Source organism: Nannospalax galili, unplaced genomic scaffold (genome assembly GCF_000622305.1).
Source record: "Nannospalax galili isolate Female #2095 unplaced genomic scaffold, S.galili_v1.0 scaffold335, whole genome shotgun sequence".
Classification (NCBI taxonomy): Eukaryota; Metazoa; Chordata; class Mammalia; order Rodentia; family Spalacidae; genus Nannospalax; species Nannospalax galili.
The window spans coordinates 977,181-991,701 of record NW_008337842.1 but is presented as its reverse complement, the minus strand read 5'-3'; the positions used below and the strand labels follow the sequence as shown (position 1 = coordinate 991,701).

General features: G+C 44.7%; 1 protein-coding gene across 1 annotated transcript in view; it reads left to right on the top strand.

Annotated features, from left to right (window-relative positions):
- Positions 1 to 12,856: 12,856 nt before the first annotated feature.
- Positions 12,857 to 14,521, top strand: part of Ankk1 (ankyrin repeat and kinase domain containing 1) — an 11,001-nt gene continuing 9,336 nt past the window's right edge. Inside the window, exon 1 of the mRNA XM_008832753.1 lies at positions 12,857 to 13,041. Within this exon, the coding sequence (XP_008830975.1) occupies positions 12,857 to 13,041 (185 nt within the window). The remainder of the gene's footprint in view (positions 13,042 to 14,521) is intronic.

Below are 14,521 nucleotides of genomic sequence, written 5' to 3'. Positions count from 1 at the left end.
CGTTATAGCTGCCACAGTTATGAGCACACAGCAGCAGTGGCTGTCTGAACAGACCTGCACAAAAAAATTAAGATATGAAATCAGGAGGAGGAGGGAGACCAATTGGGAAGAAGGGGGTCCTCAAGAGTGGGAGCAATATAAGAGGGTAGTAAGGAGTGCATATGATCACAATATAATGTACACATGGATAAAATTGTCAAAATGTGTTCTAAACTACAAAACTGTGATGGCTTCATAATTCTAAGAACTGCTGAATTATGCAAGTGGATAATTTGTCTGCTATGTGGTCTATTTATCAATAAGGATTTTACTTTTTAATATTTATATTTATTATTTTTACATGTATGAGTCTATTGCCTGCATGTATATAAGTGCACCGGCATCATGCAATGCCCGAGGAGGTTAGAAGAGGGCATCAGAGTCCCTGGAGCTGGAGTTAGAGATGATTGTTAGCCCACATGTGGACACTGGGAATTGAGCCCAGATCTTCCACAAGAGCAGCCAGTGTTCTTAACCACGGAACCATTTCTCTAGCCCCTAAGGATTTTACTTCACAAAGAGAGCGCTGGGCCTAGGAGGAGGTTATTGGGGCACTGGAGGCATCCCTCAGAAAGGATTAAGGCATTTCCCTCTAGTGGAACCCAGACTCTTTCTTTCTGTCTGGCATCCTATCTCTCACAATGAACCTAGCCAGTCCCAGCACCATCCCCTTGAACCTCCAGAACTGTGAGCTAAATAACTCTTTCTTAGACATTTTATTAGCTCATATTAATTGTACGAAATAATGAGTTTCATTATGAGATTTTCATACATGTATATAATGTCCTTTAATGACATTCAGCCCCTCTTACCCTCTCTATTTTCCCCCTCCCTCTTCCTGGTCCCCTTCCTCTTTTCAAATAGTCTCCCTTTTACTATCACACCTTCCATTCTTTCATGTTTCTTTCTTTTATTTTCTTTTTCTTTTTGAGACAGGGTCTCCCTGTAGCCCCAGCTGTCCTGAAACTCTCTGTGTAGACCAGGCTGGCCTCAATCTCATAGAGAATGCCCTGCTACCACACCCAGCATTCATGTCTTTCTTTTAAAACCTAAACTCCACACATGAGAGCAAATATGTGATGTTTGTCTTTATGAGTCTAGCTAACGATGATCTTCAGTTTTGTCCATTTTCCTGCAGATGACAAAATTTTATTCTTTATGGCTAAATAAAGTTCCACTGTGTATGTTGTCTTCACCCTTCATCTGTTGATGGGCACTTAGGCTGATTCCATGAAAGCTTCTTTTCTTTTCTTTCCTTTTTTTCCTTTTTTTTTTTTTTTTTAGTGGTGGTGGTGGTGGTATCGGGGACTGAAGCCAAAACCTTGTGCATGCTAGGCAAGACTACACCCCCAGCTCTTATGTAATCCTTTTCTAGAAAAGGAAAAATTAACCCCAGGTATTTTTGTTAAAGTAATGGGGAAAAGTCAACCAATACAGACATACTGTAATTATATCAGAAGAATTTGGTCTGTCCTATTTACCTATTAAGTAGGAAAGGAACTTTTCTGAGCAGTTGTGAAAAACGTCTCTGAAGACCTGGTCTCCTCTTTCCTCTCAGGGTTTGCTTGGGCATCCTTCTGCATTTAAAGCCAGGAGTTTAGAGACTCTGGTTCCATAGTCTCAGATGTGATTGTTTTATGGACCTAGCCTCCAGATCACTAAAATAGCAACAAAGAAATGCACACTTTCCCCCTTTGTTTCTCAGAACTGATGGAATCAGAAAATTCAAGTCAGAAACTGAAGAATTTGTCTGAAATATGGACATTTCAAGTAAACTGGGCTGTTTGCTGTCTCACTGAAGTTACCAAGAAAAGACAATCCTCTCTGCAGGGATGTTGGGAAATACCCAGCAGTGAGAGGCTGGAAAAGGAGGCCCCCCCGTGGTTTATTTCTGAAGAAGCTTTGGAACCAGCGTGAACCAAAGATCAGAGGCCTCAGTTCTATCCAACCAAGCCCATGACACAATCAGCCCACTGATTTGGATCTGGGCCTTTAACTTGCTGTTACCCTGTAGACTGGGCCATGACTATTTGCTTCTCCAATTTACAAGGGAATTCCTCCTGTTCTGAAAGCAATGCCATGGTTTTCCTGGGGAACCATGCCTCTTTCACACTTAAAACTGCCTGGTTCAGCTGTTGCTGATTATTTTAGTTCCTGTTGCCATAACCCAATAGCATAGATTGAGAAATTTATAAAGAATTTTGGATTATGGTTCTGGAGACTGGAGATCCAAGATTGGACAGCTGTGTCTTGTGAGGACTTTGTATTATGTCACAACACGGCAGAGAGGTCGAAGGGCAAACAGGAAGTACAGAAGAGATGCACGTGACAGCTATCATGGTTTGAGATGCACATGACAGCTATCATGGTTTGAATGTGAAATGTCCCCCGTAAGTTTGAACAATTGACCCCTGTTTCGGGAGCCTGGAACCTTTGGGATATATGATCTAGCTAGGTTAACAGAAGTAGGTCATGGAGGGGCAGGCCTTAAAGATTATACCCACCTCTGGTTCTGGAACAAACTTGCTTCCTAGTGCAGCTACCCTGTAAGGAGTCCTGCCACATGCTCTTCAGCCACTGAGTCGTTCCTCCATTCTACCGCGCCTTCTCTGTCACAATGGACTGAAATCCCCTGAAATCACAAGTCAAATAAATCTTTCCTGCTTTAAGTTGTTTCTCTCAGGTATTTTATCCACAGTCACGAGGAAAGTAACTAGCACAGTAGCCTCGTGCTTTTTCAACTCATTCCAGAGCAAGCAAGCACTCACTTCTGCAAGACTTTACTCAGTTCCATGAGAGTGACATTAATCCCTCTTAACAACCTGATCACCTCTTAGCATCTGCCCCAGACATTCTCCAATATTCAATATGAGTTTCAGAACAACAGACTATAGCATCCCATCCCAAATTTCTTTCTTTCACACAATGTAAAACACAGTGATTCTGTTCCAAGAATCTACAAATTCTTAACTTGGAAGTCCAAAATCAAGCTGTAAGCTTGTAAAATCAAAAATATCAATCCTCTTCTAAAGTTCAATGAAGGTGCCTGACAGATGACTCAGTAGTTAAAAGTGCTTACTGTTCTTGTAGAGTTCTGTTCCCAGCACCCAAGGCTCACAACCTCCTGCAACTCCAGCTCCAGAGACTCTAACACCCTCCTGTGGCCTTTGCAGGCACTTGCACTCATGTGCACATACCTACTCACAGACACTCACATACACATGAATAATTTTTAAGTATAATGGGAGAATAGGTATAGACTAAGTATTCCCACTGCAAAGGAGGGAAACAGGATGGAAGAAGGGAGTTATGGTCCCCCAAGCAAGTCCCAAACTCAAGAAAATGGATATTAAGTCTTAAAGCTGGAAGATTCAAATGCACCACCTTCTAGACATAAAGTTCCAAGGAGGCCTTGAGACCTTATGGTTTTTCTGGGTTACTCCTCTTTGGTTGGAATCCCACGACTGCAGCTCTCCCACACAGGCTTTACATCCTGAGAGCTCTGTGGTTCTGAGGTCTCGTGGCTGTCTTGCTCGTGCAGCCCTACCACACACTGCCATGGTGGTAGTAGCTCTAAACCTACATTACTTCTCAGTGTTGTCCATTCTAAGGGTTCTCCTCTGTGACTTCACCACTCTGAATGCATCCTTTGAGATGTAGGTGGAGGAAGCCATGGCCCCACCATTTTGTATTCTGTGCCCGTAGACTCACCACAGTATTCGTGCTATAGAGGCTTACAGCTTGAATCTCTGGAGCTGAGTCATATGCTGCATCTGGGGCTGGGGCTGCATGAGCTGTGAATGGAGTGGTCAAAGGGATGCTATGCCAGGGTTAGGGGGACAGAGGCCCACGGTGTCCCTGGGCTGTGAGCTGCTTCTGCACTCAAACCACTCACATTCCGAGTCTAAATGCCCTCAGAGTCTTCCTGCCGTCGTGCCGGTGGACCAGGCCTGGCTGGCTCCCTTCTAGCCATGCCATTCTCTTCAGGACATGTTCACCCTTCGCATGACCAGGCTGAGTTTTCCAGATTGTTATGCTCTGCTTTCCTTTTAATGATCAGTTCTACCTTTAGTTCATCCTTTGTTCTCACATATCACTGCATGTGGCCATGAGCAGCCATGGAGGGGCATGAAGGCTTCACTGCTTAGTTTTTCTCGATTTCCTAGTCCATCACTCTTGCTTTTGGCCTTGTACGACATCCCGGGACACAGAGAGAATTCAGCTAAATTCATTGCCGACTTGTAACAGAAATAGCCTTTGTTCCAGGTTTCAGTGCTGTACTTTCCCATGTCTACCTCAGAGCTCATTCACACAGTCTTACTGTACACATTTTAGCAGCATTTGTGTTTCTTGTTTTATATGCCGTAATAAGATGCCTAACAAAAACATTTATACTTGGTTCACGATTTAAGGGTAGGGAAGGCCTAACAACAGGAGAATGAAGCAGCTGGTCACATCATAACCACAGTGAAGAAGCAGAGAAAAATGCATGCTGGGGCTTAGCTTGCTTAGGACTCCAGCCCATGGGGATGGTGCCTCCCACATTCAGGGTGAGTCTTCCCTGCTTGGTTAAACCTTTCTGAAAACACTCCCATAGATACACCCAGAGATGTGTTTCTGTGGTGATTCTAAATCCCATCAAGTTAACCATGAAAAGAACCATCACGACATTCTGGTCACAACCATATAATTAATCTCTGAGAAGAGATTACTTTCCTTAGACCTGCCCGCTAGGCTCCATTTACAGCAATCTAGGATTTTTCTAACATTGTCTTCAAAGCTGTTCTGGCCTCTACCCATTTCCCACTTTCAGTGTTGCTTTCACATTTTCAGGTGTGTTATAGCAAGACCCCACTTCTCAGTGCCAATTTTCTGTCTTAGTCTGTTTTCTGTTGCTATAATGGCATACCGTAGCTGGGCAACTTACAAAGAAAAGAGGTCTGTTTGGGCTTACAGTACTGAACGCTGGAAGTTCAAGATCAGGAGACTGCCTCTGTTGAGAACCTCGTGCTCTGGCACCACATGGAAGAAAGCAGAAAGACAAGTGCATAAGCGGAAGAAAGACAACCCAAGAAGCAGCCTCACTTCATAACAACCTGCTTTCATGTAACCCATTCAGTCCCCACAAGAAGCATCTTAAGGCTTTATCTGAGGTCACAATTTTGTGGTTAGGGAGCCATGCTCTCTGGGGCTCTATCTGGAGCCAGCAGGAGCTTGGGGCATAGGTTGTAATATATCTACAAATCAGGACGTAGAGCCAGGCTATAAACCTAAGGATCCACCTCCCAGCAACCTACTTCCTCAGTCTCAGACCAACTTCCTAAAGGTTCCACAACCTCCTGTGACACTGCTCCCAGCTAGAGACCAAATGTTCAAACACAGGAGCCTTTGGGGAGATATTTTACATCCAAGCAACAACAACAAGCATTATGCATGGAACCTGGCCTTAGGAAAGGCTCACTCGGTGACAGGTTGTACATCGCTTTGGCCTCTCAAGTCCCTCCATGAATCCCTTCTTACTCATTTGAAAACTATTTAGAAAAATATGTGCTAAGCATTGTAAACAGTCACAAGGAATCTGGCTCTACAGAAGGGTGGTTGTGATGGGAATCTCTCCTAGGAGAGTCTCCTGGAGGCCTTAGTGGTACAGATAGGAAAATCTCTTAATGAGAAGTCTTTCCAGCTACACTTAGGACTCAGAATTCCTTCTAGGGAAGTCTTCAAGAAAAGACTAGAATTTGGCCTCTGCTGTATGAGTTACACCTTCCAGTGGTTCCTTTATTCACCAGCTCCTAAATCACGCATATGTGAAGGATACAGCTGTGAGAGCAATTCCTGTCCAGGACCTGACATTATACTCACCCATTGAGTTTCATTGCCTTTAGGAATTATATTCTTCATAACTATCTGTGCTAAAGGGTAAACAAGCAAAATCTTCTGGTGTTTTTTTTTTAAAGCGTATCTGACTCTCTACCTTTAAGAAAGAAACAAGAAGGTAGGGGAGCTTTGGTAAACTATGAAAAGGGAAACGGAAACAGAAATGGAAATCACATGCAAGAAAGCACACCATCGGTTGCATTGATTATTCTAAGACCCAGAAAGCACTCACACCTCCCCATTGTACAACTCAAGAAAACCCTGCTAGCCCTCAGCTCTTCCCTGTTCATGCCCATCTGCCCATCCTGGAGGAGTCAAGAGAACAGATTAATTTCCAGATAAACAAGACTTACGGTGTTCACTACTTTTCTCGTTGTTGTGACAAAATACCTGACAAAGGGTTTTGTTTTGATTTACAGTTTGAGGTTACAGCCCAGCATGGTAGGGAAGGCGAGGCAGGAGGCATGTAGGATGACTGGGGACATAGTATCTGCAGCCAGGAAGCAGAGAGAGAGAAAATTCTGGAGCTCCACTCTCCCTCTCCTTTTTACTGTTTGGGTGGATGGTACCAACCACATTTTGAGTGGTTCATTCCTCCTCAGTTAAACCTCTCTGGAAATGCTTTCAAAGACATGCTCAGAAGTCTGTCTCCTGGGTGATTCTCAGTCTAGTCTAGCTGGCACTGAAGATTGACTGTAACAACACAGAGGAGCATTTTCCCTCTAGGGCTCCCTTCCATGAGAAGGTCAAGGTTATTTCCGCCCATCTCCCTGCTTGCCTCTTTGTTAAATTTAAAAGGATAGTATCTAAAAGTTCAGTCTCTTCAAACATAAAGACAGAGAAAGGACTTCCTATGATCTCACCATTGTGCTCTCTGTCTGACAAAGCCCAGTGTTTAATGATGCCATTAAAAGTCCTAATCAGGAGATAGAGAGAGGACTCAGAGGTTAAGCGCACTAGGTGCTCTTGCAGAGGACCAGGGATGGATTCCCAGCACCCACGTGGTGGCTAACAACCATCAGTAACTTCAGGTCCAGGGGATCTGATGCCCTCTTCTTAACTCCAAGGGCATTGCATGACATGAGTGTACTTACATACATGCAGGTAATATACTCATATACATAAAATATAAATAATAAAATTTTAAAAGCCCTAACCATAGCCAAACACTTCTTCTTCTTGAAGAAGAAGGCTACTTGAGGTGTCAGGATTCTTATGACCCAATTCAGGGTCACAAACACTGAACACCACAGAGAACCCATGGCCAAAACTTGGCAGAAAGAACTGTGGTTCCTGAAACTTGGGGTCTCACTATCTGTCTTCTTAATCAAGATAGTTTTGATCAAAAATCCCATCATAGCAGAGTTGGGTTTCCATATTAGAGAGGGGAAATGGGCATGCTGTGTCTTCCAGAAGACAATCTTAAAACATTCATGGCTTATTCCATTCTTACTCCTGATTTCCCCCATACTACACCTTGAGCCCAAGAGTAGCTGAGTTTCTGGAGTATTTAGTAAGAAGTCCTCCTGGTTGTGAAGAAAAAAGTGTCTGCTGATCTCTGTATCAAAGATCCATCATTCGGGTATGTCGGGTGAGCAGCAGGCTCTACGAGGAGTCTGGTTTCTATGGCTCCTGTGGAACCTTAGCTGGCCTGCTGGCTTTGGAACAGAGACTTAAGATGATATTGAAAAAAGGGTCATTGATTTTTTTTCTTACTGAATCTTACTGAAGTTGGCCCTCTGTAGCTGTGAGAGTCTATCAACTGTGAATCAAAAATATTTTGTAATGTATGCACTACACATGTAAAGGTATTTTCCTTGACATTATTCCCTAAACAGTACAGTAGCACAGCTACGTACATAGTATATATTGAGTTAGGTATTATAAGTAATCTAGAGACAATTTGAAGTAAAATGGAAGGATGTGCTCAAGTTACATGCAAATATTGTGCCATCTTATATAAGGGAATCGAGCACCTGCAGATCTTAGTAACTGTGGAATTCCTGGAATTAGTCACTTACTATACCAAGGGATGGTGACTATATTTCAGACTTAGTTCTCAGGATGTAATTATGGCTCTGTTTATAGTTTTCGGGCCTTAGATCCCCTGGAGCTGGGCTTACAGGCTGTTGTGAACTGCCTGATGAGGGAGCTGGGAACTGAATTTGCATCCTCTACAAAGTAGTATGTGCTCTTAATCAATGAACCATTTTCCCAGCCCTAACACCAGTTTTGATCATTATTATAATTCCCCAGACTCATTTAAGTTGTTCCTGCTGATGGTTGCTAAGAAGCATTCCGTATTGTATATATAGCTTACTGTATTTAACCTTTCACCTCTTCTGCTAGTTTTCACATTTTAATTATTACACCAAAACTACAACAAGCTTGCTTGTACAGGTTTTTATATGAATATGGTTTCTCTTTGGGATACGTTTTCCTAGAGAGCAATTGCAAAGTTGCATAGCAGTTATATGTTTAATCTTACCAGAAAATGCCTGACTTGTAGAATGGACATACCACTCTACATTGCCACCAGCAATATATGAATGACCCAGTTTCTGTTTCCTCATTAGCATCAGTCTTGTCCCTAATTATTTTTAGCCATTCTGATACATATGTAGCGATACCCCATTGTGGTCTTGATTCACATTCGTTTAATGGCTAACACTGAACATCCTTCCTGACCTTCCTAGCCAGCTGCATATCCTCCCTAGTAAAACGTGTTTGTCTTTTCTCCATTGTCTAATTGTACACTTCATGCCATTGTTTTCGTTTACCAATAACTTTGAAGACATCTTTATATATCCTAGAAACCAGCTCTTTGTCCACAATGTGGTTCACAAATACTTTCTCCCTGTGTGTAGTTTACCTTTTTATCTTCTTCATATGGTATTTCCAGAGTGAAAGATTTTCATTCTGACGAAGTTCAGTTTATGAATAGTTTATCTTATGGGCATGCTTGTGGTATTTAACCTAAAAACTTTTTTGCCTTACCCCAAATCTGGAATATTGTCTTGTAGAGTCAGGTATAGTGGTGCACACCTCTAAACCCCAATGCTTATGAGGGGAACACAAGAGGACTGTGAATTCCAGGTTAGTCTTATGAGGCAGATGTAAGAGGATTGCGAGTTCCAGATCATTCTGAGTTACTTGATGAGCTCAGGGTCAATCTATAATCTATGGTGAAATTTTGTCTCAAAAAATGGGAAAAAAATTTTTTAATGGAAAAAAAAAGATTTTTTTCTTTTAAAAATATTTTATTGAATTTTGTGGATTACATACATTTTAATCATATTCAGCCCTCTCTTCCACATTTGTGGCCCCATAGCCTGCCCACAGGACTTCATGCATTTTGTCATATATGTTATGGTCTATTGAGTCAAGTCTGTATACACAGATGTCCCTCGGTGTGAGTTTACCCACTGCAACCTGTTCAGTCTGTCTAGTATCACTCCCTTAAGAATATTAACTCTCCCTCATCCAGCAGCAATCAGCAATCAGCAGCAATCAGCTGCCAATATGGCCTCCTGCCCAGGCTAGGCTGGCCTGAACTCTGCATAGTCTGCATATCCACACACACAGTTGGGTTCCTTCTGCCTCAGCCTGTTGCATGGTGGTTAGATCCGTTTTCCTTATAGGAATGACTATTAAGAACCAACTTTGAGGATGCTATTTGGTAACCCCAGCACTTTGGTATAAGGCATGAGAATGTGAGTTGGATTTCATCCTGCCTTCTCTAGTAGGAACTGTTTCAAAATAATCAACTGACTAATTAACTAAGAAGTAACCAACAAAAATTGAAAACTACTGATATTAAAATATTTATTTTTACTGCACCTTCAGAGGACCATGTTTCCCAGGTTTTTATTTTGAGGACCCAGTCTCTCTTTTTCTAAAAGTTTTATGTTTCAATTTCATACTTAAATCCATGATCCATTTATCCTTTTGGATTAATTTTTGTATAACATATGAGCAAATGGATATTACTATTATCAAATCATTTTGATTTTACAGATGGAAAAACCTAGAGAGATCTAGGAATGTGGCTAAGGACCAACTAATGTTAAGTAGAAAACGAGCAAGGGTGTGATGCTGCAGATCTGCCTGACTCAGTGCTCTAAGAGCTGCTGCTATTTCCTCCTCTTCCCTCCTTCCTTCCCTCCTTCCCTTTCATTCTGTCTCTGTCTCCCCCCCCCCTCATTTCCCAGGCTCTACTGCCCCAGCTTCCACATGTATTCCTTTATGGTGACCAGCCTTATCCTCATCTCAGCACACAGGCTACCAGAGGTCAGAGCCTGTCCGAACATGCCTGGCTTGTCCTCTGTGACAAGTTCTCAGGGTGGAAAATGGGGGCAGGTAGGGGAAGGTCCCTGTATGCAAATAACTTGTCCTTCTGGTTTGGGGAAAGTCTCCATGGGATTTCAGCATTGCCCAGCTTGTTAGAGAACTGCTGGGTCAGTTCATAGATCTCTGGGAGTGACTGGCTGAGAAATTTAGGTTACAAAAAACAATCACATACATGCATGCAAAAGTCATTTAATGATGAATGGTAAGTTCAGAAAGCTTCCATCCTTAATTTACCCAAATAAAAAACACTGATAACAGTTGATAGGAAGGCTTCTGGACCTCTTTGAAGCAAAAAATCCTGGTCTAGAACATGTTTCTTCTTCCTTTTTGTGAGTGTGGTCAGTTGTAATCAGACTGTAACCATCATATCATCAACTCCTACTCCTGACTTTCATGGACAGTTTCCCCACAGCTCTCTCTTCCTGGCCCACTGGTTATGGCCTTCTCAAAGAGACTTCAGCACTCAGAATGCTTGAGAGAAGCAGTGTCTGGGTTGGCTTTTCTCTTTCCTGAGTCCCTCACCTTCAGTGCCCTGACTCATTGGGGATGTACAGAAGTTCCTTGGCTTCTGTGACCAGGCACCCGGGAAGGTCACCTCTCTTAGAGCTCATCCAAAGACTGCTAGACTTTTGTTCTGACCCACATTAGGGAGACAAAAAGAGGTGGGCATGCTCTCAGGACTCCACTGTCTATAACTAATGCTTACCCACTTTGCCTGATGCCCCAGGGGCGCTTGAACTCCCAGCTGGCCTGTTTCAACAGGTGGCTCAGCAGTAACACACAAACTCCTGCGGTCCCTGCACCTCTACCCTGGTGAGAAAATCACACAGGTGTTTAACCTGGCCTCCCTGCAGCCTACCTGGAGTCCTGGGTGTTCCCTCTTCCTGGGATGATGCTTCCTCCAGTGGGAGTCTCTACTTGGAGCACTGGCAGCATCCAGGTTTGGTTTTTTTGTTTTTGTTTTTGTTTTGTTTTGTCCCTGGAGAGCCACTGCTGGTATAACCGGGCCAGGGAAGTACTGAACTGATTCTGGTGGTTTGTCTCCAGGCCTTTCTGCAGTCACCTAGGTTGGTCTTGTAGAACGGCCCAGTTGTAGGTCTGAGTCAGACTTCCTCAGGGCCAAACCATTCGTATTTCCAGTCTCCATGCTCACCCCCCTCCCCCAGCAGGAAGGATGTGAACCAGGACTGGGGCCTTCCCTCTGACATCATTTTAGAGATGTATGTCCTGCTCTGGATGTAGTCCCCATCACCTCCACTCTCTTCTGGGGAACACAACACTTCCTCTCCTTTCTCCCATATTCTTAAAAGGTCCCCCTACCTTCCACATACACCTCCACCCCTCCCACACATAGCCCATTTCCTCAGGAATCAACACTTCAATATCAATCATCACTTATTCTAATAGCTATGTGAACATGGTCTACTTACTATTTTCATGGCCAGTTCTATCATCTATAAATAGGGAGATGCTGACCTCATAACACTGTTGTGGATTTAAACAAGAAACTATAAAGTACGTGAAGTAGGCAAAGCAGCTACTGATCCTGGAACAAAGTTAATGATCAGTTAATAGTGGTGGTCACTGATCCCCATGACAACTGTCTCCAGGCCCGATCTTCAGTCCTTAATTATTCATCCTGGAGGGTACATGTAAAATGTTATGGAAAGAGCAAGTTGTCCAGTTTCCACTGAAACTCATTCACCTTTCCATTTCTTAGGAGTCTGGGGAGTTTATGCTATACATGAGGGACTCTACAGATTTGTACCAAAGGTCTTTCTTCTGGTAGGTGGATTTTTCAATCTTGAACTTGGCTACTGGAAAGGTTCCCTAGTGCCTGCCCTGCTGCAAATGACAGACAGCTATCCCTGAGTGCTGTAGCTCCCAGGGCAGTCCCAGCCTCTAGACAGGGACCCACCCATGCAAGGAGGAGAGCTCCTAGCAGGCAGGAGTCCAGTTTATCCCCTACCCTGTTCCACCTAATCCTCCTTGATGAGCTTGAACAAGCCAAGACTGGTTAACAAACAACACTAACAAAGGGAGCATTGAAACAATAAGGCAGATTCAGATCAGAAAAGTCTGTACCCCCACCTCCTTCCACCCCCACCCCACCCCCAATTTCCCGGGTGAACCTAGGACTCAGGCTTCCACACTTGAGCACTTCCTGAGTCCTCTGTAAATGAGCAGCATGAAGGCATAAACCAGCAGGCTTCCACCCAACGCTGGAAAGCGATGACATAGGCCAGCCTTTCTACCTGCACTCTGGCTTCCAGTCTGCTACAAGTCTCTGAGCAGCCCCCTAGCGCACCCAGGTTGAGCTGGCTGAGACTGGGGAAGGATGGGCTGCTACAGAGGGGTATCCCTTCCTCCTAGACCAGCTCCCTCCACCCCTACAGGAGCCTCAGGCGCTGAGCTGCCTGGGCCTGCACAGGCAGGGAAGGAGGGAGGGCTGGCTCACCTCCTCATCTCCACCCTCCCAGACCCGACGAGCAGGAAGCAGAGGCTCCTGGGCCAACCCCCTCGCAGTCCCAGCTCATTCATAGTGTGGGAGTACGCAGAGCTAGGGAGGGCTGGGTGGCCTGGCAACATGATGGCCATCAGTCCCATGGAGCAGAGTTTGGGCAGCCTCACCATCTTCACCCGCGAGGACTTCGAGGAAGACTGGCGCCGAGTAGCCAGCGGTGGCTTTGGCCAGGTGTTCCAGGCGCGGCACAAGCGCTGGAGGACCCAGTACGCCATCAAGTGCTCCCCCTGCCTCCAGCAAGAAGCCACCAGGTAGCTGACTCCTTGTCCATGTTCCACAGGGTAGAGACAGGGCAAGTCTCCTAGAGGAAGGGATGGCCCGGGGTTGAAGCTGACCCTGTCCCCAGCGCTTTTAAATGGACCTTGTAGCCTGAATTCCACAGAATTCTTTCTTTCTCTGCCTCTGAAATACAGTAGGCAAACAGCACCTGCTTGTGACAGCCCCAGAGGTCAGAAGTGAACAGCAACCACCCTGCAAAAATGCCTTTGTCTGTCTGGCCTCTTGAACTTGTCCCCTTGTACACAATGTTGCTCAGACACCCTCCTCCCCACCCCACCTTCAGGGCTGGGCTTTCTGACAGGTGTGACATTTTACTCACTGACACATAGGGAGTCATCTTCTCTTTTCCCATAGGAGCCGCTGCAGGCTGGAGAGGCTTGGAGGCTGGACACTGCCCCAGTATTTAATGCCACACCCTTGGGCTTCCACAGGGGAGAAACTGAGGCAGGGCCTGCCAAGGCTACTAGCCCTCTGACATAAGACCTACTGGAAAGTTAAGTTCAGGGTCCCATGGAGGCTGGACACTGCCCCAGTATTTAATGCCACACCCTTGGGCTTCCACATGGGAGAAACTGAGGCAGGGCCTGCCAAGGCTACTAACCCTCTGACATAAGACCTACTGGAAAGTTAAGTTCAGGGCCCCGTGAGCTCTGTCCATTTTGGTCCCTGGCTCTCATGGTGTGTATGATCACATTTTTCTCTTACTGCCTCTGACTTTGCCCTGTGTTCCTGCTGTGTGCTTTCCCTACAGGCAGAAAGGAGATACCCGGGATGTTGGGACTGAGCATGAAAGCATGTCCTGTCACAGTCTCCTAGGACATTAACTAGATGCCAGTGTGCTCTTAGCTGGATGCTATTTGTCGCATTTTCTGTGACCCGACAGCATTGCCCGACAGATGCTTTCACACTGGGTCTTTTCTCTGCCTAGACACCCTTTTCTTTGGAATAGGGCCAGATGACTCTAGGATTTGTTCAAACCATATACAGTTTTTAAAATAAGGAACATTAGGCAGACTCATGAGGTGGCTCAACAGGTTAAGCCACTTGCCACCAAGCTTGACAACCTGAGTTGGATCTCCAGGGTCCACATGGTTGAGGAGGGAACCAACTCTCACAAGTTGTCCTCTAACCTCCACACACACTGCCCCCCAATACACACACACACACAAACAAACAAACAAACAAATAAATGTTAAAAAAAATAATAAGCTGGGCGTGGTGGTGCATGCTTTTAATCTCAGCACTTGGGAGTCAGAGGCAGGGGGGGTTCTGTGAGTTCAAAGGGAGCCTGATCTACATAGTGAGTTCCAGGGGCTACAGGGAGACCCTGTCTCAAAAAGACCAAAAACAAACAAACAAACAAACCTAAATAAGAATACCTGTCTACCCTGTTAGACTATGATGATAACTCTTCCCAGTTTTTCTTCCCAAGTTCTTGAGTTTCCCTGGGTG